Source organism: Protopterus annectens, chromosome 6.part1 (assembly GCF_019279795.1).
Source record: "Protopterus annectens isolate FY-2018-M chromosome 6.part1, PAN1.0, whole genome shotgun sequence".
In the NCBI taxonomy this organism is placed as follows: Eukaryota; Metazoa; Chordata; order Ceratodontiformes; family Protopteridae; genus Protopterus; species Protopterus annectens.
The window spans coordinates 351,037,556-351,065,055 of NC_056738.1; the positions used below are offsets into that span (position 1 = coordinate 351,037,556).

The window sequence follows — 27,500 nt, forward strand, 5'->3', positions numbered from 1 at the left end:
CCTGATGTTTGGAGATCCTCCTAGGAAGAGGACCTGTAAGAGGAAACATGTAGACTCCGCCGAGTCTATCACTTCAGATACTGACTTAGATGAGTCAGAGGGATCCCCAAGATCCCCTTCTGAGGATGTCTCCTTCTCAGACATCCTAGAACTCCTTAGACAGAGGGGAAACTGGCCCACCAATAATCCCACTGAGGATGAGTCAGTATACCTAGAGGCGTTTGGATCTCGGCCCTCCACCTCCTGGGTGTCTCCGCCTTTCGACCCCCTTATGCAGGTTATTGCCCGAAAGGCGTGGGCTGCTCCTGACTCTGTAGAGCCAGTCCCTAGGAGGCCTTCAAAATTTATTACTGCCCGTGTGATGAGCAATTCCTCACTAAGGGTGTTCCCGCTGATGCCATGGTGGTGGCTGCTGCCACCAAGAAGGAACTTGCAGATCCTTCCGTACCCGTCCATCCTCCTAATAAGGACTCTAGGACCATGGATAGGTGCAGTGGCGGATGTTTTCCTCAGCGACCTTTGCTATGCGTTCGCTGAATTACCTATGTCACTTCACCAGACTCCAAAGGGATATCCTTAAGGAGCTAGGTGATGTTGTACAGGATCCTACAGCTGCAGGGGCTCAGGAAAAAATTGCTTCGCAGCTAGGAACCCTTAATTCCATTGCAAACTCCTCCATGCGGCTAATATCATATGCTGCTGATGGAGCGAGTAGGGCCGCAGGTACAGGTGTGGCTCTTAGACGCCAAGCCTGGATGCGGCTATGTGATTTTGCAGATCCCTTTAAGGCGTCCTTCACAAATTCTCCCTTTGATGGGTCAGCTTTGTTTGGCCCTCAAGTGAAGGAAACTTTGACCAGGTGTGAGCAGGACGGCAAGACTCTTTCTGCTGTAGGAGTCCGTTTTTCCACCCCTTCTAGACCTTACCCCAAAGGACAGGAAGGTGGCAAAATGTGGTTCCGCAAATCCCAAGGAGTCACGCCGGATTCACGTGGTCAGTTTACCCCTAGAGGCAGAGGGGGTAACAACAACAGACGCCGCTCTAGAGGCAGAGGGGTCCAAAACCAGGAAACAGAGAGCCTCTCTCTGACAAGCCCTTTCAGCATCCCTGAGATGTTGCCCGGCTGTCCCTCCTTGGAGGCAGTCGGGGGAAGATTATCACTGTACCCAGAAGCCTGGCACTCCCTCACTCAAGACAGATGGGTACAGTCGATCATATCCAAGGGTTACATAATTCCTTTCGAGGAAAGTCCTTTCTACCCCTCAAATTCCCTTCCAGATGTACCGGCCTAAGGGAAATTGCAGAGTTAGAAGTCTCAAAACTACTGCAAAAGAGCCATTCAGCCAGTTACAACAGACCATTCAGAGCCCGGAATCTACTCAAGGTTCTTTTTGGTCCCCAAAAAGACGGGAGACTGGAGACCAATATTGGATCTCAGCAGACTCAACAAGTCTGTGAGGAAGACAAGATTCCGAATGGTCACTCTTCAGTCAATTCTGCCCTTCTTACAGAAGGACAACTGGATGTGCTCAATAGATCTTCAGGATGCGTATTATCACATCAAAGTTCACAGACGCTCCAGGAGATTTCTCCACTTTCGGCTGGGGTCCAGTCATTTCCAGTTCAGAGCCCTGCCCTTTGGTCTCACTACAGCCCCAAGAGTGTTCACCAAATGCATGGCAGTGGTCACGGCTCACCTGAGACGTCAAGGATTCCAGGTGTTTCCGTATCTCGACGACTGGCTCCTTTCAGCCACCACCAGGCATCAGCTTATTCAAGCCAGGGATTACACAATAAAGCTTTGTACTCTTTTGGGCATCTCGATCAACTTCGAAAAGTCATCCTTATCGCCCTGCCAGTCTGTTACTTTCATAGGCGCAAACTTAAACACTGTTCGGATGTCAGCTACCCTTACAGATCAAAGAGTTTCAGACATTCAAAGTCATGTCAGGATCATTCTAGCCAACAAGAAAGTACAGGCCAGAATGGTTCTAAAGGTATTAGGCCTCATGGCTGCGGCCATTACTCTTCTTCCCCTGGCTCGCTTCTACATGCGCCTTCTTCAGTGGATGCTGTTCACACAGTGGTCGTACCAACAACTTCCAATGCGTTACCAGATTCTGGTGACACAGACTTGCAAAGATCATCTTGCTTGGTGGATCACATCTCCCCAGGTTCACCAAGGCAGACACTTTGTACCCCCATCCCTGGTAGCCACTGTCACCACGGATGCCTCCCTGATCGGGTGGGGGTTCATTATCAGGGCAGGATGGTTCATGGGACGTGGCAGCCGTTCGAGTACCACCTGCACATAAATGTCCTGGAGATGAGAGCAGTGCTTTTAACGTTGCAAGCCCTCAATGACTTTCTTCCCGTAGGGACAATTGCAGTCCACACAGACAACATGTCTGTAGTTTGGTATATCAACAAACAGGGCGGAACCAAGTCCTACCCATTGTGTCGAGAAGCGCTCAGACTATGGCAATGGGCAATCTCCTCTCATCGGTTTCTGGTAGCAACGCATATCCCTGGGAAAACCAACATTGTAGCGGACAGATTGAGCAGAGCTATTCTCATGCCTCACGAGTGGTCTCTCAAGCAATCTATAGCGGAAGAGATTTTTCTGGAATGGGGTCGCCCATGTTGCGATCTTTTGCTACTCCCCAAAACAGCAAATGCCCAGACTTCTTCTCTCTCTTCCCTCTTCCAGGCCATCCCCCCAGAGACGCTCTGACCCAGGATTGGCCCCAGGGACTTCTTTATGCCTTTCCTCCATTTCCTCTGATCCCTCAAGTTATCCAGAAAGCAACCGTTTTGAGAGCCAAATTGATTCTCATTGCTCCTTACTGGCCTCGACAAGTTTGGTTCCCGTTCCTCCATCGTCACCTTTTGGTGCAGCCGTGGCATCTGGACCCTGTGCCAGATCTACTGATTCACCAATCTGGTCAGCTGCACCGGTCTATCCCGTCTCTCAACCTCACAGCATGGTTGCTCCACTTCCTTCCTTAGCCAGGCTTCCTTTGATCTCTAACCCTGTTAGAGACATCATAGTAGCTTCTTTAAAATCCTCTACCAGGAGGATTTATGCAAGCAAATGGAAACGTTTCTCTTATTGGGCTAATGCCAAGAATATTGATCCTTTCACTGCCCCTGTTCAGGCAGTCCTGGACTTCTTAGCAGAGATTTTTCATGCAGGCTCCTCTTCTTCCACAGTCAGAGTTCAATTGGCTGCTATCTCGAACTTTCATGTCGGGATTGCAGATCACAATATTATGTCCCATAGGCTTTGTAGGGCCTTCTTGAAAGGAATTTTCCTGCTAAAGCCTCCAATCAGGAATCCTCCTCCTCAATGGGATCTAAATTTAGTGCTGACATCCTTGATTCTTCCCATTCGAGCCAGCTGTTTCTTGCTCCCTAAAATTTCTTTCTTGGAAAACTTTATTCCTAGTAGCTATTACATCGGCCAGGAGGGTGTCTGAACTTCATGCTCTATCGGTTCGACCCCCCTATTTGGTTTTTCACAAAGACAGAGTATCATTGAGAACTAATCCGACCTTTTGCCTAAGGTCGCCTCAAAGACCAATTTGAATCAATCCATTGATCTCCTGTATTTTTCCCAAACTATTCAGACAGAGCCGAACAAAAACTACATTATCTTGATGTCCATCGCCAACTCAGATATTATTTGGACAGAACTAAAAATTTTAGGAAATCTGATCAACTTTTTGTTTCCTATGCGGATAACAAGAAAGGCCTTCCTGTCTCTAAAGTGACCTTGTCTAGATGGCTTTCTTCGTCATCTCTGAAATTTATCTGCTCAGGGGAAAACAGCTGTGCTCAAAACCTAAAGCACATTCAACTAGGAGCTTAGCTACTTCTACAGCCTTTCAAACTAGACTTCCTTTAGACACTATTTGTGCAGCGGCCACTTGGGCCACTCCTCATACTTTTGTTTCCCATTACAAATTGGACTTGGCCTCCAGGGATAGAGCCAGTTTTGGCTCTACAGTCCTCAAGAGTCTGTTCCATTGAGCCACCCAGGATAGAGGTGCTAGGGACGCGGTCCCATCAAGCAGGAATGAAGGCGAGATTGACAACTTAACATTAAGAAGTTATGTACCTACCATAACGTTCCATGTTAGTTGTCTTCTCGCCTTCTTTCTTGCGACCCTCCCTCCTTCCCCCAGGCCTGGACAGACCTTTCTACAAGAGATTGTTATGCTGAAGACCATTCAGAACTGGTCCTTCTTTCATCCTGTAGGCTTTCTTTCTTTCTTCCTTTGGGAAGTATTTATGCTTGGTGCTATTGCCCTTTGTCATCAAACGAGATCTGGGTACTTACCGCCTTGCATCATGGGATATGGGGCTGCCTCGAGCTGGTAAAAGTGACTCTCGAGCTTAGCAAGTGCCGAGTCGGAGCCGAGGATCGGCTCCGAACCCATCAAGCAAGAAAGAAGGCGAGAGAAGACAACTAACATGGAACGTTATGGTAGGTACATAACTTCTTATTTCAGTGTGTGACACTACCAAATTTGATTAAATGGAACCTGTGAATCCAACCTTGATTTTACAGCCTTTTAAAATGTTATGCTCACTTTTATTTAAGTTTTGAAAGTAGAGATATCACTGACAGCTCTACAAGCTATCACCTAATGTGCTATGACAGTAATGTTGGTATATAATTGGGGTTCTAATTCAGAGATGTGAAGGAAATGCGTTTAAATTTTTCTAACGAGGCAACTTTAACATTTTACTGTTATCAGTTCTGTGGCATATGTTTACAGACTGCATTAAGTATTAGAGAAAAGGAAATTAACAGGACTACTTCAAAAATACATTAAACCAAGTTTTTTTTTTGAATGCTAAATATTTTTTCTGTTTTTTTTTTTTTTTTTTTTTTTTTTGTAGGACCACTTGCAGTTCCCATCTGATATCACAGATGTGTCTAATGTTGCCAAAGACTTGATTAGGAGATTAATTTGTAGTCAAGAGGAAAGACTTGGTCAGAATGGCATTGAAGATTTTAAGAATCACCCTTTTTTTGCTGGTATAGATTGGGAAAATCTCCGAAACAATGTACCACCTCATATTCCTGAAGTCACCAGTCCTGCAGATACATCCAATTTTGATGTGGATGATGATTCACTCCGAAACAGTGTAAGTAGATAGCAGCAAAGAAAAGCTTTTCAAACTTTACTCAGGTGGTTCCACCATGGTGAAGGCAAAGCATGATTGTTTTTTTTCAGTGCTGAACTTTTCTTTATGTGTTCCTAGTAATGGTCACATTGTGTTAATTTACTTACAAAAGAATTAACTACCATTATTATTATTAAACTTTTTTAAATAGGTTATGCATATTGTGGGAACACACATCTCAGAAATAAGTGGTACTGAAAAACAAGCAGCAGATAGCCATATTAGAGCTCTTCTTGGGCAAGTAGAAGCATCAGTTCTCTGTAAAGAAATTTTCTTTGGTACAGTCAACCCCAAGGACTTCTAGTGATTGTGCTGCAGAGTCTAGAAATGGAAGTCTAAAAAAAAGATAACTGAGGGGTAGGTTAGCAGCCTTCATGATGAAAGCTGGTAAAAATATTGTCAAAATCTAACAAAGCCTTACACTCCTTCCTTGAAAGTATTGTGGAAGGAGATAATGTGGAGGCCTCCTAGCTGAGCAGGAAGAGGAAACTGAATCTGCAGCTTTCCAGTCATCTGGCAAACTGAACTGGTATGAATTGAAGTCTAATAAAATAGAAAATGCATACAGACCTTTTGTTCCTAGGTCAGTGCTTGCTGCTAAACAACTTGATATATGTAGACATATGGATCAAATGCAATTTTGGTATTATGGTAAGATTTATAAAGTTGGTGACTAGCCTTTTTTCTGAACAAACATTTTAAAAAAGCTCAGTTTTTGGTTCCTATAAGAAAGTGTAATTTGAGAATGTTAATTTCAAGTTGCACATGTTTAAATAAAACAAAAGTGTTTTATCTTACGCGCTCAGTTCTGGTCCATTCTTTATCACTCTAGAATGTCTGCACTTCAAAAGATGCACCATTGGCTTTTTAAGGCTCAATCCAAGGCTTCTGCTCCAGCTCTCAGGCTCTATCTTAATTTAATCACAGTTCTCTGCCTGTTTTTTCTTTGACCATTTCTCTGAAAGGCCAATTTCTGTCTTTTTCTATTGTCTGGCCCTGCCTTTTCACCAGAGGGGGCCACTGCTTTCTCCACTTTGTGTGGATATTCGTCCCAGCATGCCCCACCACTACAGCTCTGCACATTCCATAACAGATGCTAGGGGATACTACACCACATACATCACCCCCCCCCCCCCCCCCGCATGTGATGAACAGTCAGTCAGCCAGATCCAACTTCTGCTGGCACAGGCTGATTGGTCTTTCATATGTTCCTCCAGCTTGGACACTAAGTGGTTACATGTCCAACTTAAAACAGGCATAACACCTCAGTCTCTCTATATCGTACACAGAACTCTGATCCATCATTGACTTAACAGTAATAACAGATGTTTAATGCTTTCAGTGATCAAAACACTTGTTTTGGATCTGTTTTTAGATTTCTGTTTGGCAGTGTAGTGTGAATCAAATACGTACCTTTGACTGCAGTATGAAACTTCTCTTCTGTTGGGTTTTATTCTGTTCACATCCCCATTTCCCACGTTCTCATAAGGGTCTGAAACAACAGATCTCAATTTTAATGAGAAACATGACAGTAAGTTCTGCTTATTTTTACGTGTTTTGTACCATATGGTTAATTTTTTAATGTATCCTCAGTTTCCATAACACAAGGTTGTTGGATACTCTTGTTTCACAAGCCGGATCTCAGTTGCTGGCTCATTTGCTAAGATTTCTTTGATATTCAACACAGATGGTGGACCTGTTGGTTTAGACCCCATGACTGGGATATATTCAACATTAAATACATCTGAGACTTTTTGTACATTCCCAGTCTGAATTAAATTCATTTTGTGCAGTTTTGCCTGTTGTAATTGCTCTATGATCTTACCATACAAGGCAATCTGGCCTTCATTAGTTTTTCTCAGTTGTTTCTACAGTTTTCAGACTGTAAATGTCTTTTCTGTTCTTAATATTAGTTACCTAACCCTGTCTCAGAAATTTAATAGGAATGTTTTTCCCTCTGTTTGAAGGAATTATTTTCTTTGCTGATTTGTTGCAGCAGCATGATTTTCTTTTGTCAGCTTAGAATGAGAAGCAAAGGTTGGCAAGCATTGTTCTTATTTTTAGTGTTTGCTGTCTCCCAAGATTTGTGTTGGATTTTGTTTTTAGCTTCTGTTTTACACAGAAGCACGAATAGCATTTGTACTTGTCAGACATCCTGCAATCCAACATTCTTTTCTCCTACAGCTTACTAGTAAAACTTTCATTCTTTCTGCACTTTCAGCTCCTGGATGTTTCAAATGGACACAAGTCACTGTTACTGCATCTCTGTATTTCTTTACATATAGCCTTTTGACTTCTTAACTGGTAAATGCCAACTGCTTAATTTCATTGGCACATCCTGACTTCTTTTGTTGTATAGGCTGGGCGACTTCATTGCTGTGAACGTGAGTTTGTGTACACCTCTTGACTTTTTCAGTATCATTGAGTTGTACTTTTATAACTCATTCTCATCTTGCTCATTTTGACACTTAGACAATGCCCTGCTTGATCTAAAAGTAATCTTTTGTAGCCCCTGTGAAAATTTCCCCTTCTCAGTCTGGAGACGCACAGTGTCAGTTTATACTTGAAATTAACTTCTCTTTTATCTTCAAGTTACAATATCGTGTCACTTTATTTTCCCCTTTGTGATGTTACTTGACTTAACACTTGTGCAGAAGGTTCAGAAGGTCTTTTGGACAAATCAGCAATTTTTTTGTTTTATTTTGCTCTCTCTTCCTGGAAAAAGGTCAGCTAAAAAATTTGTAAAACTTGTCATTTTATATTTGTTTTCAGAAAACATCTGTTTCATCACTGATTGATTCTGTCTACTTAACTCCCCTTTGCCTTACCATTTTTACACTCTCAGGGTATACAGAAACATACGGCGCAGTGCACAATGTTTCTAGCAAGTTTGCACAGCACATTGACAGAGTGATTCAAAGAATTCTGTAGACATATGAAGGCTTTTATATTTTCCAACCCAGTGAGTTTGTACTCCAGTACCTAGAGTATTAACCCCCCCCCCTTTTTATCCCGCATCCTTTTAAAATTTGCAACATGTGAGGCAAGACTTGTTTTCTTTGAAAACTAGCTTTAGATTTTTTTATCTGTTTTGCTCAGGATGAGAGAGAGTACAGATTTCTTGCTTCCAAATGTTCCCAGAGACTACCAATCACTGGAAAACCTGGAAACAGTCTTTCCAGCCAGCATGCAATTATTAATACTGTTTTGTTTCTGGAAGAGAAGGAGCAAAGGGTCATTGATTCTTAGTGGCATGCATCTGTTGAGACCAGGACTAGTGGTGGCCAGTAGTTAAAGTACTGCTGTTTCTCATTCTTGGCAAACTTGCTTAATTTCATAATTTTTGCAGTGTGTACTACATTGTATCAATCCTTGTATCAATTCTAGTGGTGTTATGTGTGCGCGCAGCCGAGCACTAGTGTTTGAAATTTTACTGTAACCATCCTACTGTATAGTGTACTGACTTTTAGTTGACCACATTATTTAGGTACCAGTGCATAGAACTTGCGTTCATGGGTGCTTATATGCTGGCTGTTCAGTATTACTGCTTACTAACTACTTTACTGTTTAAGGCTGTAACTACCATGTTCAGTGCTCAGTGTATTGTCTTCTGTTTGACTATATTATTTAGGGACCATTACCTAGAAATCATTTTGTTGGGTGAAAGGCTGTCCTCTGTAGTGTTAGTACTTAGTGACTATCCTGTTTTTACAAGTTATAACTATATAGCAACTACTCTGTGATGTGCACAAGTACCCCAATTTGAGCAAATATGTGTGACTCTACAAATTAGCTTTGAAAAGTTAATTTCTCTGTCCCAAATCTTTTTGCTATTCTGTGGTAAGTAATCCTAGCTACTTTTAGGTAGTCTGTTCCAGAGTATGGGAAGTCTCTGGGACAGGAATCTATCCCTCCAGCATGTTCTAGGAGGGGTAGCCAAGGCGTGGAAATTTATGAATTCCAGAAAACGTTGAGCAAAAGAGTTAGTACATGAGTAGTTGTGGTGATAAGGTTTAGGTCCCTAGAGCATGTAGCTTGGAGGGATTGGAATTTCTTTAAGTGGAGCATGTCTAACAGCTCTGGGTTTGACATAGCTTTGTATTGTTAGGCAGAGATCGCCGCTGAGTAGGCAATATGTGACGGAGTAAAGCTGGAGTTTTTTGAGACAGTCTGCGTAGGGCATCTCTTTGAGGCCAGTAATCCTCTTTGTGAGGTATTTCTGTGGCCTTTTCAGTTGTTGTAGATGTCTTGTGAGGTACATACGAAAAGGAGCGTTGTACTCTATAATGGGTCTGATGAGTGATGAGTAGAGGGGAACAATGACCTCTCTTTTTCTGGATGAGAAACCCTTTGTGATGAGGTGAGCCACGTAGAAGGATTTCCTGACCACTGTGGCGATGTGATTATCAAAGGAGCGACTACTGTCCACCTGTGTCCCAAGGTCTCTTATCACATTTTCGGCGTTAAGTAGACTACCAGCTATGTGGTAGTTCATGGGTACAGAGTTTTTACCAAAGGGGATGACAATACACTTTTTGGCATTGAGCTTCAGGCCATGGCTTTGGCAACAGGCATCTGTCCGTGAGGCCCTTTAGTAGTATGTCCACATTGTTAGGAGTTTCAATTATGGCTCCTAGTTTGCAGTTATCTGCAAACTTTGTTAGCCAAAGACCTTCTGTATTAGTCAATACTTCAGAGAAGTAGATACCAAACAGGAGACGACCCAGGACTGAACCATGTGGTGCTCCACTTGTCACTGGTCTGAAGTCGGAGTTGGAGTCTACTACTTTCACAGTGTGGGTTCTGTCCGTGAGCCAGTTGGCAACCCATCTTGTGAAATAGAGATTTATACGTAGTTTAGTGAGCTTATCTATAATTCCAGAGTGGGGGATGGTGTTGAAAGCCTTGGCGAGATGTAGATAAGCTGTGTGAACCACCTTATCCTCATCTATGGCTTTGGTGACTGCTTCAAAGAAGTCAATCAGGTTTAGGAGACATGATCTGTATTTTACAAATCTGAACTGGGTAGGGTCTAGAGTTTGGAGATTACCAATGTCTTTGTTTACGAGTTCCATAATGATACGTTCCATGGCCTTGCAGACCAGGCTCGTCAGGCTAATGGGGCGGTAGTTCCTGGGGTCTGTCGTGGCTCCCCCTTTGTGGAGTGGGATAACCATTTTAGTGCGCCATTCAGTGGGCACAAAGCCTGAGGTGAGGCTATGAGTGAACATGGTACTTAGGTAGGGTGCCAGTTCATTCTGTAGTTCATGTAGAACGCAGCCTTGGGATATTGTCAGGTCCCATGGATGCTGTGTTCTTGGCTTTGGAGAGTGTGTTTTTTTTACCTGTGCAGCAGTGATTACAGGAACTTTGCATTCTTCCGGTATAGAGATGGGCCCTCTAGGGGGAGAGAGAGGGGTAAAGTTAGCACTGAACCTATCTGCCAGGATGTTAGCAATATCAGTTGGTTCTGTATATTTAGTGCCATTGTGCTATAACTCAGAGCAGATCTGAGTGTTGCCATTGAGATTCTTGACATAGCTATAGAATGCTTTGTGGTTGTCTTTAGAGTCAATGGCAATTTTGTTTTCGTAACTAGCTTTGGAGGATTTTATGAGGGATCTCAACTTCTTACTGAGGTTGACCAGGGCGTTCCTCCAGTCATGGGATTTTATTCTTTTTTGCAATAGTTTCTTTCTCCTGTTGTAGAGTTTGTTTATGGTAGAGGACCACCAGATCGGCTTCCTTTTTTTGGAGGATAGCATCTTGGTTCTGTTAGGGATAGCATGATTCATGCACTCGTGTAAGTGCTTATAAAGTACATTTGTGTAGGATTCAGCAGTCGTAACTCTATTGTCCATCTGCAATGGGTGTCATGAAGTTTTCCACTTCTGTCTTAAGAAGTGTAAAGTTGACTTTGGAGAAGTTTTTTACTGTGGTTTCCCTAATTGGGGGTGGGGGCAGGATGTGGATGTCTAGGGTGATTAGTTTGTGGTCAGATCTGACCTACAAGGAATTGACCTCTGGTGTGGAACACCGGTTGCCCATGTTGGTAATGACCAGGTCTAGGATATTACTGCCCCTGGTGGGGGTGTGAATAAGTTGATCCAAGGCGTTGGAATTTATGAATTCCAGAAAACGTTGAGCAAAAGAGTTGGTACATGAGTAATTTTCCCAGTTAATGGTGGGGTAGTTGAAATCACCCATTATTAGGGTGTTGGGTTGTACCCTAATACTTTCCAGTGTATCAAAAATGAGGAGTGGGAATCCTGGGGCCTGGTGGGGGGTCTGTAGCAAGCTACAATTTGGATTGTGGTCTTGCCCAGAGTTAGTTGCACTTGGATAATCTCGGATGCGTTATGCTGTTCAACTAGCCTGGAGGTGTGGATATCCTTAATGAATATGGACACGCCTCCATCTTTAGTGCTTCATTCTGGGTTAGGTGGCCGAAAGGTGTGGTATGAATTATAGCCTGGTAATGCAGGGGTTCTCTCTGGAGCTTTCAACCAGGTCTCTGTCACTGCACAGATGTCGATGTTCTCCATTTTAAGAAGTGCCTTGAGTGAGTGCATTTTGAGGTTCAGACGACTTAGGATTGAGTAGCATTACCCACAGATTTTGCTTGCTTGTACCTGTTACGGTGGTGAATTTGTCATTTGAACCTTGCCTAAAAAAGGCACTAAAGGGGTGGCAAGAGCCTTAGCCAGTGTCCGGAATCCCAAGGGCAACAGGTGCAAGCCATCTCTGGCAAAGCATCGTGGTCTGTCGATCATGTCGTCCCAGGCAGACAAATACTGGATCCCCTTAGAATGGCACCAGAAGCTTAGCCAGTTGTTGAAGTCAATCATTTTGTCCTTGTACTGTGGCATCATTCTGGGTGATGGCAGGATGCTACTCAGTGCCAGGGTCATACCTTCCTGGGCTACAAGATCAGAGAGCTCCTCCATGTCTCTCTTCATGTAGTCCAGGGAGGTACATCTCGGGTCATTCACACCAACAATGACAGTGTCATATTTGTACTTGTTGTGGAGTGACCTGAGTGCGGGCGTTGTGGCGGATCCTGGCACCTGACAGGCAGCTGTGACAGTAACTTTCTCCTTGTTTAGCCTGGTGAGTGGAGCATCAGTGTGCCTGACTATAGAGTCACGTATGACTAGAGTGTTGGGTACGTTGTTATGCCTTATGGGCTGTGGTTGAATGGCACACTGAGTTTGTGGGCTATGTGTCATTTGGGTTGTGTTGGGGGGTGGAGTTTGCTTGCGTTTCTGCTTTGGAGGTCCCTGATGCTTAGGCAGGTTTTTATTGAGAGCCTTCACGAATGTAGGTGTGTGTTTTGTGTTTCTATGTGTGTGTTTTGGTGGTGTAGGTTTTGAGGGACTATGTGATATGTGGTGTGGTGCAAGTGTTTACCTTCTTCTCTTGACTGTCTAGTCCAGTCTTGAGTGAAGAGAGCTTTGCTTCCAGTTTGGCAATATAAGTGCATCTCTCACAAGTTGTAGTGTTGGTCCCCTTTGATATGTACAAATCCAAGTATGTTGATCACCTGGAAAGGCCCCAAACATTTCTAAAAAGAAAATTAAAGGCCTTAAATCCTTCAGCTGGCTTGGCAGATTAGCACAACTCTCATTATACTGAGTATCCTATTGGCTACTCTGAAGTGTCCAATGTCTCACTTTTTGAGACATGACCCACTTATTTCCTATTTCATTGTGAAGCCAGTGTCTGTAATAACATCTGCACCAGGGAACCTACAGCCATGTCAAAAAATAAACAAGACCGTCTAGAGTAATAAGTTTCTAACTTAATGTAGTTAACCTGTGAAATAAGTTACCAGTTCAGGATAAAGAAACTCCTTCCTTGGCTACCTCTAAGCACAGTCTTCATTTATGGGTGGGCAGACCTAAATTTACCCCCGGGTTATCCTGTGTGGCCCTGCTTAATATGGGAGGTGAACATTAAATGTGTGAAAGGGTGACAAACTTTTGACTGTGATCACTTGGTGTATACAGTCCTATTTATCGGGTAGTAGTGATCATACAGGCAGTCCTAGAAAACAAAATACCAGTTTCAAATGAAAAATTGTATATTACAATAATTTGTTTTTAGCAATTTAATGAGACTGGCTTTGTTGCTATATATGAAGACTGATAGAATGAATACAACAGTTATATTCCGAACCTGTTTCCCAGCAAAACTAAGTATTTTGGGGCAGCAGGGGTAAAAATGGACAAATAAGAGAAGGAAATGCAGCTGAGATTGAAATGATGTGAAATTCAATTCCTACAAACACTAAAAAGCAAGGGGCAAAGTTTAGCTGCAGCAGCGGTTGTTTTTTTTTTTTTTTTTTTTTTTTAAGTTTGTTGCCAATACTTTGTTAAATACAGCATTCATAAAGTATTGTAAGAAAGATTCTAAACTTCTTTTGGAAGAATTTCAGATCCAAAAGAAATAGATTACTGGTTTGTTCAGTGAAAGAATGGCTTTCCCTAGGAATGTCACAGAATGAGATGAATTGTTAAGGAAGTTAATAGAAAGGGGAGTAGGATGGACACAGTTATGAATGGTGATTTCTAATAGTCTAAGCACCCATTGAAGGAATGTTGTATCCTACCAAATGCTGTAAATGAATCATGAAGTTGTGTTGTAAGGAGATGATGAAAAAATGTGAAGTAAAATACGACTGATGGATGTACTTAAAATATAGATTGAAGTATTTCAGATATTTCAGTTGTTGGCTGTTATGTTGAGAAAGTTACATATTGTATCTGTTAACCTTTGGAAGAATGTGGACAGCACCTCATTGCTCTTGTGATTGCAAACCACTTTTCAACCTGCCTGGAGGGGGCTTAGTATTGCTGGCTTGGATTTCCTCTTCAGGCCATAATGAGGTCACCAACATGTTAAAGTATAGTTGTTCCAGTAAATCTTGATCCTCTAATTTCAGTAGTAGGTTATTCTTTCCTATGACTAGCTTTGAGCTATCTTGATAGTCCAGAACAAAGTGAAAGATGCTCTGTTATTGCCAACAAGTGTACTAAACACATGAAATACCTGTTTTAGAGCAATTATTGTGACACTACTTATATTTATTAAGGAGTGATAAATGCACACTTTACAACTTACTTGCATTGTTCATTAAGCTTTACAGAAATTTCTAGGACAATGATTTGAACAGCAGTTAGTGAATAGGTTTGTTATGTGAGCAGCTTAAAGGAATCATTGTTATGATAACAGTACTACTACAATGTTTATTCAACTCTCATGATGACTTTAAGTTATAGAAACACTGCAATAGTGTAAATGTTAACCATTTTAAAAAGATCATACCATTTTGTCACTTCAGAAAACAGCAGCATGTTTAAGTGAGTTGTTTACTATGCAATGATCTGAACTAGGATGAAATGATTAAGGAACTGTCTTTTGTACCTGCATTGCCCTACAGATTTGTTTCAAACATTTTGGAAGGGGTATTTAGATCAGTTTAGTACCTTAATTGTTTGCCGGTCGCATCAAACTATATATACAAGAGTTAATGGAACATATTTTTGGCAGATTTGGAGAACAGGCAAAGAAACATTTAAGTGCACTAACTTCAAGAAACACGCAATGTTGTATTTTTCTGACAACCTTGTAAGTGCAGCACTTTTCTTCCCTCTAATTAATCTAAAATCATAGAAAAAAAGAAGAAAGAACTGTGCAACATGAACCTAGAATAGCACAGAATACCCCTTGCAATGGAAGAAAGGAGCTAGTAAACAAATCTTCAGCTAAATCTAAGCTATTTTAGGTTAGTTTCTAGCACTGCAGAAACCGATAATCAGTTAAAAGAAAACAAAATTAATGTTAATGTCTTAAATACTTTAAACAATATTTTTTTTCAAATAACATACATCATGATTAAATTGATGCATGCATTGTTGCATTTAATAGGAGATATGGTGGGTCTGTGGTTTAGCCATGCCACCAGAACTGCAGTTAATTTATGAGTAGAGGTAGTGAATGTTTTTGAGCATTATTCATTATCCAAGTTTGCAGGATCTGATGAGTAGAATTTCATTAATAAAATTAGCATGAATATGCTTGCATGCAAATGAAATTTAAATAAAATGTTTAAGTGCTGTGATTTTGCTGAAAACATAAATAATTTACAAGGGTAGATCGGTCAATGAATGAGCATTAAATGTATTTAGAAAAATGGTGATTTATGATGTGCACCTACATTTCAGTTAATGAGAAGCATTGAAAATAAACAAGTAGCAATAGAATTTGAGAATAAAGACAAGGCTACCAAATGTGGCTTACACAAATGTTTTGTCATGATACAGTTATACTTCCTAAAATGCTACATGTATAAAGACTGACCTTAATAAAATCATGTTTTTTTTAACGTTACAGGAAAGGGGAAAAGACAGCATGACAAGTGGAGAATAAGACTGCATGTACATGGAAATGAGATGATCTGTGATCTTTTCATAAATATTTGCTGTTTATGGGGTATTTATATGAGCAAGCCCAATTGTGAAATAATTTGGAAATCACTTTCAGTAGATGTGAAAACTAGTTAAAATATGAAAGTGTAAAGACAGCTGAAATCTTACAGCTAGTGCTGAATACTTTAAGTAGGTTAACAGGGTAGAACTTCACTGCATCCATATGTATTTTCCAACATGGTTTGATAAAAACAGGTTCCATGAAACCAATGTATTAGCATGATTTCAAAATGTTGCTTGCCATGCCAAGTGGCACTAATGAAAAGAAAAAAAAATACTGCAAATGTATGTGTAATTTTCAGAAACAATAGATGCATGGTAAAATACTTTGATGCATCCATTTTGTAGACATCCAAAACAGTTGGAAAAAAAAGTTTTTACTTGTTACTTTCCAAGTCTTTATGGGTATAGTCAGGCCAACAAAGCCAAAGTCCACAAGCTGTAGACATGCATGTTTCAGCCTTTTTTAACCTCCTCAGTGCAGTAGAAGGTATTGCTTGGTTATGTTTTAGAAACAGCTTAAATTCAAACTTGGTCTTCATCGACATTAGGGTTCCCTCAAAATGTTTCTTTCTTGCAGTTTTTACTGAATGATCTGTGTGACCTTTTTTATAGGTTCATATAGTAGTACTAGGCTTACTGCCCTTGTGGGCCATTTTAAGCCTAGCCAACTATCCCATGTGAGAATCAAACCCAGAACCTGGTGTTTGTAAAGTAAACATCTTAACCATTATGCCAACCTGTCCTTTAATTTAGTTTAGATGTTACTTGGGTTATTTTGTTAAGCTTTGTGTTTCTGAAGTATAGCCAAATATAACTAATGAAATGGAGGGAAGCTATCAGTAAAACTATTGCTACCCTTGTGTTTTTCCATTAGCTGACCCCGAGTCTACGTTTCTATTTACCAAGTACCTCTCTGAGTTACAAGAAGGCAGCAAGTTCAGAGCAGGTCACATCCTCTTTTATTTAAGCTCTTCTTTCTATGGTAATATAATCATTTTTTGCAACAGTTATTAAAACTAATTAACTACTGGAGTGTGCCAGTGTGCCATCCTACTGAATCCTCAGTCCTATTTCTTAAAAAACATCCTGTTTTATTTAAGCTCTTCTTTCTATGGTAATATAATCATTTTTTGCAACAGTTATTAAAACTAATTAACTACTGGAGTGTGCCAGTGTGCCATTCTACTGAATCCTCAGTCCTATTTCTTAAAAAGAGACCATCCTTCTCCTGGGAAGCTGCTTTGGAAAAATACTTTCTCCAGCACATTTGAAAATTGTTTGTAGTAATATCTAAGAAATTATAAAATGTAGGAAGTTAACTGATTGATTTGGGTATAATTTCTCAGTCTATCTTTGAATTTCCTTGACCTAGAAGTCAAAATTTAGTCTGGATTGAGAGAAGGTTCATGTGTTTTGATAACCTATTGAGGGATTCTAATCTGTGATTTTTTTATTAATATTGGATATTTCTTTTTTTCCCCACTGTTTTTTTTTTTTTTGTTAAATAACCAGATGTAGCATGAAGCATTTATTTTGAAAACATTGGCCTTATTTCATTGCTGTATTTGTCTGTTGCTATTCATTATTTCCAGATAAAAATTGAAGTTTGTACACAACACATAGTCTAAGATGGCTATAGTAAGAACATCGATTTCCCAATTGAGTCCAGTTTGTTGGTGTTAACAGGATACATATGCTTTATAAGTAAAGGAAAATACTTACATTGATTCAAGATCAACATGAAGGCCTCTTTTTTATGAGGAGTGCATTTGACTGATGAACATTGTTTGATGAGGAAAAAACATGGATTTAAATGTATTATAGCCATTTATTTATTTCAGGATTACATCTGACTTTTCATTACTAGTAAAATTAGTGATACTCTCCCCTTGTTTCCATCTCGTGCATAGTTTTGCTGGCATGAAGGAGTGCATTTTATTAATTAATAGTTGATTGTTTGCACCAAAATTACTAGGTCTCTGTATGACCCTTTTTTTGATCACTTGCATTTTTTGAGTGATATTGAGCAGGACCTTCAGTAGTTAGGAGAGTAGAGTGGCTCCACAGTTTTGGTAGGTGATTGAAATGCAGTTTTGTGCCTTACCCTGTGATATGTGCTGTTCTAATTTAAATTTTTATCAAGTATGACATGGTTCTTACTGTTTATGGCTTTACAGGAGTTATCTGATCCCTGTCGAGGGAACTTCCCTTGTTAAGAGAGTTCTCTCATGTTGCTAGATTGGTCTCTCATATTGAGTTTTTCCTAAAGATCTCCTCAGATGGCAAGTTGGGATGTCCTTTATTTCTTTGGCCTGATAGGAAACATATGTGGTTTAATATTCCTATATCTAAACCGTCAGACTATGTTTCTTGGCTGAGTGCATCAGAAAAAAAATAGTTGCCTTTCTGAGATCATGACTCAGAATTTTTTCCAGGATAATTAGGATCGGCCTGTTTCACTTGGCATCAAATGCAGGGCCATGAAGGCTACTGTATTTAATGCACTAGATCCATATAGCAATCAATATTTTATGCCAAAAATTGAAGCAACGTGACAAGACCATCATTGGTTGTAAGCTGCAGTGTAGCTAGGGTGAGGTGAGAAGGGCAACTGCCACGGGTGCAAAGTGTTGGAGGGTACGATCACACAATCCTGATCTTTAATGCAATACTGGCTTTTAAAAACTAGTATTGCATTTGCAGTCAAACCAGAGTGCTATAACATTCCATGTGTGGTCTAAACTGTAGAAACAGTTTGCTACAGTTTAAAAGTGCACCAAGACCTTCACACAGGTAGGACCCACAACACGCAGTTGCTTACAAAAGAAATAACTGATATAGGAATGACTGTATTGAATTTGTCTAGTGTTCAGTTCAGTAATGAAGAGCTCTCCCTACTAGATAAGAAGGTAGCATCTCTGCAAATGCAGGGACTAAATGGCATGCAACATCAGCCCTGGAGCTCCATATTACAAGTTGAAATACATTATTGTAGCCATGATTTATTTGCATTTGGCAATCAAATATTGTAATGGGGAGAGAAACAGTATGGAGTAACAACAAAGGGCATTTAGGTGCTCGCAATCAAGTGATCATTCTTGTAACAATGAAAGCAGCAAGCTGAACAGCATTACCGTGGCCATTCGTTATTTTGCGTTTATCTCAATCTAACATCAAAAGAGTACACAGATAGCCTGCCTCTCTAAAATGCAAAATATAAATATGTGCAAAAGGAACAGTTACATGATGACTGGTTGAATGATCATTGATGAGGCTTGACTTTGGCTTGGTCAATCTCTAATTTAGCAGCTACTTGAAACATTTCTGTGGATACCCTGTCTTTCAAATTCTTCATCATCCTGCATCAGAAATTTCCACAGAAGGTAGTTATCTTGCTGTAGGGGGGCAGGCTATGTATAAAAGCAAAGGGAAGATGCATAATCACTTTTGAATGTTTATTGATGTGGCTTGATGAGGACAGTATAGGTCTGACAGCAAGTTGCCATTATATTTATCTACCTACTTTAGAGTCAGAAGTAATATGCAGCTGTTTTTTGTATTTAATTCATAGCAAACATGCACATTTTCACTTTTCCTCACTGAGTACAAATGTTTTACATATATAAATCATAAATTTGTTTTGTTTTTGCAACATAAGAATGAAAACTATTTCTTTGTTCCATAAATTGGTATTCTCCAGCATTTTAAAAGCTACTATAGAAAAAGTGAAGCATTACCAGGAATTGTGACTTGGCACTCAAATATTCAATGTCCATATTTTTCTATTATGTCCACTTCTAGAAGCTCAACCAAGCTACACTGGGCATAACTGGACATTCAGAGCTGCTCTCCAAAACATTTTACTAGAAAATATAAAATTGTTTCAGATATATAACTTTGTGCTGGTTGTAAGACCCAGCAGTTTGCATATAAATTATAAGGCACTAGACTGCCAGATTGCATTATGCTCAGTTTCCCAAGGTATGAGTATACAATTGCTGTTCAGGATGGCCGTATACAGACCATATCTAGAATATATCAATATTGTATTGTCATTACATCATACTTAAAACATTATAAATATTTCACAAGGCACTTCCATACACTGTCCAAAGTAATGTGGTGACTGTTGTCCTGAACATATTTGCATTTAGTCTTCATTGCATCATAAGTAAATATCTTGTATATTTCACCAGAAAAAAAAAGTATAGTTTTCCTTTGTAACATGCCATGGCTATAATGCCATGCTTTTAAGCCGACACAGTGGTGATATGAAGTTTAGCATTGAGTAGTACTGAAGTCCCTGAAGGTAGAAGAACTGAGTCATAGTTGCAGTATATAGCTGACTACCATGTTGTTTCTGCGAGAACATTTATTTTTATAACCTCAAAGTGAACTAGAAATATGGCCTTTTATACATAAGTTCCTACTACAGTCTGACATTTTGTATTTTTCTTTATTTTTGTCAGTTTCTTCCACAAAAATAAGTGTTAATAGTTTCAGAAAGTTTCAAAAATGTGCAAGTTTTACAGTTGTGTGCATTCACATAGGTTTAGCAATCAAAGTCTAAAGCAAAGTTGGTTGCAGTGCCCCCAACTCAGGATGGAATCAGAGTAGTTCAAAGTATGTTAAAGTCCAATATGCACTGCATTACAGTAAAGAAAATTAAAAGTGAAAATGACCAGAGTAATGGTGATGCTCTGTACCTTTCCACAGAAAAATGTTTCTTAGTGTAATCATCTCCCATGTGCAGTTTTACAACAGCAAACCAAAATCAAGGTCTTTATTACTGTGCAATTCTGGGAAACTCATTCAGGCTCATGTTTGACGAAATCTTCTGAATATGCCCTAAAAAAGGTAATAATCAGACCATTTCACGGCTGTGGATGTTGAGTTCACAGCAAGTCTACAGGTACTTGATACAGATCCCATGATAGACATGTCAGATCCATCAAAAGAGATCAAACAACAATAGGAAGGAATATTTCCCTTGCTACTGAGTCATTAGGGACCCAGAAAAGAATCATTAAGGTGCTATGTCTAGATCTCTAAAGCTGGGCTGACAAAATCAAGGTGGTCATAAGAAGTTAGATGAAAATGAAGCTAAACCAATACTGTCAAGTAATATTGACCTAAAACCTGGAGGCTTAGGATAGTGAATTAATTCTCCAGAATAAGCAGAATGGAAGTATTTTTATTTTTGAAAATGGGTTATTCAAGGTTTCACCTCTTTTAAGTAAAAATGGAAAAATTCCTGTCAAAAGAACAGTCTGAAAAACAGCTGGAACTACTAGAGATATGAAGACATAATTTAACCTGGTAGGTTCAAGATTAACTCTTAAGAGGCTGAATGTAAAGCTGAATCCTTCTCTATGGCCTTCTTTTGGGCATACTATTTTTATGTTGAAAATAAGTTGGAGGAGTATTCATAGCTGCACTATTGGTAGGCCTAGTGGAGGCATCATGGAAGAGGGTATGTTTCATTGAGTAACCTTTTCCACAAAGAGTTGCCTAATGTTCTTGCAGTCTGAGGAAGAAGAAAAAAATCTCAAATAGTAAAAAAGCTGGGCTGCACACTCTTGCAGTTATCCAAGATGATTTTATGCTCTAGAAATCAATGCGGACAGAATGCTAACTTCTTTTTGTTCATCCCTGCATGGTAATCTGAATAGTGGTCAATCCAGATGGTTTGTCCTTGAGTATATATAACAACTTCATAAGTGTCTCAACTCTGACTTCGCCTCATTTCTTAAATATCTTGGTCATACCATTTTTCATAAACTGATAAAGGTATGGGACGTTAATAAAAACGTTCATAACTTCTCTGTATAGGAGGAAAGACTGGGTTCTACCCTGCTGGTTTATCTACCATACCACTACCATTTTTTTCTGAGTGTATGGGCACTGCACCCTGGGGAGTGAGTCTTGAAATACCCATAGTGCAAGGATGAATGATAATGTGTAGTTTGACCTGCTCTGTGTTCCACATTCCTTAGAATGGGCTATTTTAATAATGTACCCTCACTCCCAGTAAGGACAGGCTCATTGTGTTTGTAATGGTTGGTTTTAGAATACACACATCTTGAAGGGGCAGAGAACCAGGGGGAGAGGGAGAAATTGGAAGAGGAACAACTAGTATAGTCATGTGAGGTGGATGTGATGATTTTACGGACAATGTGGTAGTCAGTGAGGGAGGTAGAATTAATTGTTAGCAGGGTTTTAACATCTGCAATTACACTGACCTCAAGATTGACAAAACATGTGCAATGCTTTTCAGAAAAGGTTTTAAATCTGTTCCTTCCTCAAGGACAGATGCAGTGGAAGTTTTAATAGAATTAAAGTTGCATGTCAAATATCTTAACCTTCAGGTGGTGATCAAAAAAACAAGGGGCAAGATTGGACACCCCTTCAAGCAGTTCTTATGCCATGATGAAAAGAAAAACTATATTTGACCCACTGCTCCACCCAGCTGTGGCAACCTTTGAAAAGCCTGTAGTATGGAGATGTTAAATTTACTTAAATCTCAAAAGAGAGTACTACATTCTTACTAAGAAAAAAAGAATCCTCATGAATACATTAAGGGATGAGAAAACACTGAGGATTATGAAGCCAGATAAGGATTGGGGTATGGTTACTGTAGATAAGATGGCATACTTTGGACAAATATTTGGTCTTTTACATGACTGATAAATACGATTTAGTATCCAAGAATGAAATACATTTAACTTATAGAAAAATTTAACTTTTTCTGGATGACCCCCTAATACAAGATGCTGTCACTGAAGGATTTGCATGATTTTCTTTATAACAAACACCCATTTATTCCTTTTTAGCATTTTGCATACCTAAAATACACAAATTTATCATCAACCCCCCCCCTTACTGACTAATGGTGGCAGCCCACAACTCTATTAGTACCCCTTAGGAGTTTTTGTTGACCAGATTTTGAAGAACTCTGTACGTCCCATTGAACATATATTAAGAGATTCATGGGACTTTTTAACTAAAGTGAAAAAAGATTTCTTTACTGTCAATTATAGTTTCTTGACAATAGATGTGGTTGACTTGTTTACATCCATAACTCATAAGGAGGGTTGAAAACTATTTAATGCTACCATTTTGGAGCTTTCCTACCTGAACAATACATTAATTTTATTATGGAAGGGATGGAAATTATTTTAAACAATAACTTCATTTCATTTGGGGGGGGTGTTTTTTCGACATTTACGAGGAGTTGCTGTGGGGTGCTAACTGTGCTCCTATGTATGGCAACTTAGTTATGTATAGTTGGGAAAGGGATTTGGTACTCGGGTCAGGATTTAAAGACCACTGATTTACCCATTTGTGATATCTGGATGACATCTTCATATTCTGGAAGGACGACAGTTCAGTTAGAGAATATCTTGTGTCCTACACTACAACCTCTTTTCTAAAGTTTATGCATACCCACTCTGTTATGTCCAAGTAATCAGTTTTGTTAAGCTATAAAGATAGAGGATGGTTGCTTTGTTTGATTCCAAAATTTTTAGGCAATCGGCATTTTCGAATAGTTAGAGTAAAATAGTTGTCCAGGGTACACAAAAAGGAACATTTTTGAAGGGCATCATGTTAAAGGTGCCAAGATGTGCTCTGAGGTAGGAAATTTTAAGAGTGAAGAAATTTGACAAAAATATTCCTTTAAAGGGGATACTCTTTGGAATTTTTGGAAAGAATAGGTAAAGAAGTTTTGAGTGGTTGGGGCAAGAAGTAAAACCTTTGGGAGATGACCAATCAGTTAATCAACTTAAAACATCTAAGGACCCAACTCATTTGAATGTATTTACAAATTCTATGGTTATCTCTATGGTATCTACTCTGGTGACAATGAAGAACATCCTTTCGAGAAACTGGTGTATGTTTAAAGGGGATACAAAGATGACTACAGTACTAAGGGAGGGACCAAGATTTGTATTTAACATAGGAAAGAACATTAAATATCTCCTTTAACACCTGAGGAAAGACATTTCCAAATCCACAAGAAAAGGTTACAAGATGGTGTGGAGCATGTAATCAATGCAGATACTTTCTACAGTGCACTAAAATTCATGCAGGAACACCCACATCTGAAATCACATTAGGAGATGGAAATTGTGCTTCAGTAGGTGTTCTATACCTGGCTGTTTGTGAAGGGTGTGGTAGTTTTTATATCTATGGAAAACAAAGTTTGTAGAAGACTCTGTGAGCATGTTGATTCTGTTTCTAAGAAAAATATTAATAACTCCCTATATAAGCATTCTATCAGTTGTTCCTCCTTCACTAAATTTCTTTCTGGTATACTTGAAACCATTCCAAAAATATTTGCGGGGGTGCTGGGGAGACAGAATTAGAGAAATGACATGGCAACTTAGACTAAATGTCACTATCATTCCTGGACTTAGTGAACACACTTCTATTGCCCCAGTGCTGAAGTTTACAGCTGCAAAGCTTTAACTTAATAACTGGTTACATAGTTTAGTATAGCTTTTAGTAACGTATATAGTTTTTACACTTTCTACATACTTTGTTTGCTTTTGTATTTAAAATTTGATTTTTAACGTGGTTGATTCCATAATATATTAGATTTTATTCATGATATTTTGACATTTTTATTTGGTCTGTTTCTTTAAATAGGCAAATGATTATATCACATGCTTCATTCAAATGTCGTCATAAAAGCTGTCAATTTATCAAAATGGTTCTGATGTTCCAATGTATCTAGAGATGAAAACGCTTAACAATTTTATTTTGTGCTGTGACTTTGAAGCATCAATATATTGAATAAAAATTTATTTCCTTCACTAATACTTGTCTTTTACTAATACTTCTTTTGGATTTACACTGAAGTTATTCAACAACTGGTGTTTTTAACATTTTTATACCTAAAGACTCCTTGTGTCACTAAGTGAGCCTAATTTCGAAGTTTCCTGGTGTTATTTTTTTGGCTACACAGAGGCACGTTGTTGAGAATAGCTACTTGGTTCATGAATCAGAATGTTGTCATATCCATTAGTATTTATCTGTGTGTGTGTATTTGTGCCTGCTTCACACAACTTTGATCTCTGTCTGGTATATAATAATTATCTTTTCTTTGTTTTCACTCTAGGAGACATTACCTCCAACATCTCACAGTGCTTTCTCAGGCCATCACCTTCCATTTGTAGGGTTTACATATACCTCAGACTGGTAAGTGTTTATTTCTGCAAGCCTTCTACATATCACACAGCTAAAGAAAATGAATTTAGTGGTTGGTTGAATAAGTTCTGGAGAATTAAACTGTTTTATATAGGTGAGAATTTAATTGGTTGCATGGCCACAGTGTTTTTTTTTTGTATTTGATACAAACTCAGACTTGAGTCTGTTATCTTTATACCTTACATCAGTTAAGGAGGACTGAGTTTGTGCACCCCCTATCCCCATATACTGTAATGAGTTTAGTCCCACAGCTTAGAAAAGTTAAGTGCAACTTCAAAAGGAAAACAATGAATCTCAAAACTTTGTATTGCCATTAAAGCAGGTTTGCAGTACAGCTTCCCTTCATCTTGCTGTTTTTTTATTTAGTTTAGTTAAGAGGTCAAATCTAACTCTCTTTGGTTTCTAGTTTGAGAAGTTGAAGCAGAATTATTTTGAATTAATTACATATCACATTGTTGTAAAATACTGTAGATCTTATGGAAAGACCGCAATTTGGTCTGATCTTTTCTTTGGATGTGTATAATTTGTATTGTTTTTTTCTGATACAGCCACTCCACTTTCATGTAAGTGAGATTTTAAAGCATTTGAAGGAAAGTGTGGAAAGAAGCAGTATGCTAGGTATCCTCCATGCTGCCCTCCCACAATACAGTATGGTCCTATTTGAGAACAGCACTGCTCATGATCATTATTAATTGATCCATGTCCTTTTCTGCTTGACCATATGCAAGGCTGTTTTGTTTAGCAAAACTGCACAAGCAGCTGGTGAACTCTGACAGGGCTGTATGTTTAAGGAGGTATTAAGCATCAGTTTCTTGCACTTTGTAGGCATGTTGCTGGATCTGCCAGGAATCTCAATCGGAGCCTGCATGATTTCAGATCTAGATCTATTTAACTAAGAAAGGGCAAAATTAGAGACCATGTTTCTGGAAAGTGAATTACCCAAGGAACTTATTTTGTTATATATGTGATGATGTATACAATGATTGGGGTACTAGATATGTCCCCCTTTTAGGGATTTGTCTAAATGGTCCTCAGTCTATTAATATGTTCAGTCAACTCATTTACTTAACATTGTCCAATTTACAGATGGACGATCCAGCTGTTGATGTTAAGGAAGATGGGGGCAATACTAATTTTTTTCTAAGGCTGTAGTCCTGCAGTATAATGCTGGTTCAAACGTAATTAAACATATTTATAAAAACTGGGAAATCTTGACCAGTGATGAGAAAATAAGAAATATAGTTGAGACTTGGACTTAAATTTACTTAAATTTACTTTCAAGAGGGCAGCAACATTAAAAATATATTTGTATCTATTACGTCTTTTAATATCCCAAGGAATATGAGGGGGACCACCAAGTGTGGTTGCTGCAACCAGTGTAAATATGTTTGTGACAAAAAATGTATCTACCTTGACAACAATTTAAGATCTACTGTTTACACACATGATGGTAGCTGTTCTACTAGGGGTTTGGTTTATTTAGCAGTTTGCTGTATTTGCCCAGCATTTTATGAGGGCAATACTGAGATAGAATTCAGAAAGCGAATCTGTGAACATTATTATATCTCTAAATGTAATGAAAACAGTCCCCTTTTACAGGCATTCCATCTTTTGTAATAAATTAATTTCCTTTGTTTCCCATTTTAAAAAAGGTAGCCTTGGAAAAATATTTTTGGAAGTTAGAGTGCTAGCTTGGGTTGGGGTCACCCACACGCCTGGCATATATTTCGTCACTTAGTTTTTTTTTTTTAGCTTCACAATACACACTAGATGGCTTTAAATGTTGATAACTTGTCTATTTTCTATATTTTTAATGCACCAGTTCTGTTATGTGACGTTGGCTTTAAAATTACTATTTTTATATGGTTTTAAATTTTGTATGGTTTTAATCTATATTTTTATGGTTATCCCTTTAAAATTGTTTAATGTATTCAGTTATTTAATAAGACTGCTTTTCATATAAATGAGTCCCTGGCAGTGTAGTCTGAAGAAGTCAGTTTTGTACTTGCCGGATGAAAAGCATTGTTTGATTTGGTGCTTAAACTTTGTTATTCTGTGGACTACTAAGTTATCATTATGTTTACATATTTTGGCTTTTGTTCTGGTGTTGGTCATGTTGTTGCTTGACTCTCCTTGGTGCATTTCTTGTTTTATTGAGTTTGTGGTTTGAAGACCACCATTCCTGCTTTTTTTTTTTATTCCTGGTCATTTGATTTTCAAAGTGATAAGTACCCGTTTTGGAGATTTCCCTCCATTTTTAAGTGTTGATTGCCTGCTATTTGATTGTAAAATATCAGCATTTCAGAAAAGACAGTTATTACCCTAGTCTTGTTCAGACAATAATGACATCATCAGAAAAAGGTACAAACAAAGCGAGTTTGTGGCAGACACTTCCCACTAAACATTGCACACCTTCAGTGCATTTTCTGTTTGGAGGTGAATTATTTTGTTTGATTATTCTGCTTGATTATTCTGCAGATATATGCAAATAATATTTAAAAAAAATATTTAGGAGTAGAGTGAAAACCATGAAGATCTCCTTGGAGCACCAGAAGTTAGTCTTCCTAGTTTGGTGGGGAGGCAGCTGCTCTGTCTGTCAGA

General features: G+C 39.0%; 1 protein-coding gene across 1 annotated transcript in view; it reads left to right on the forward strand.

The window, feature by feature from the left end:
• The window catches only part of CDC42BPG (CDC42 binding protein kinase gamma), a 1,192,486-nt gene that overhangs the window by 480,890 nt on the left and 684,096 nt on the right, over positions 1–27,500 (forward strand). The window contains exons 9-10 of the mRNA XM_044075379.1: positions 4,909–5,157; positions 24,811–24,890. Of these exons, the coding sequence (XP_043931314.1) occupies positions 4,909–5,157; positions 24,811–24,890 (329 nt within the window). The remainder of the gene's footprint in view (positions 1–4,908; positions 5,158–24,810; positions 24,891–27,500) is intronic.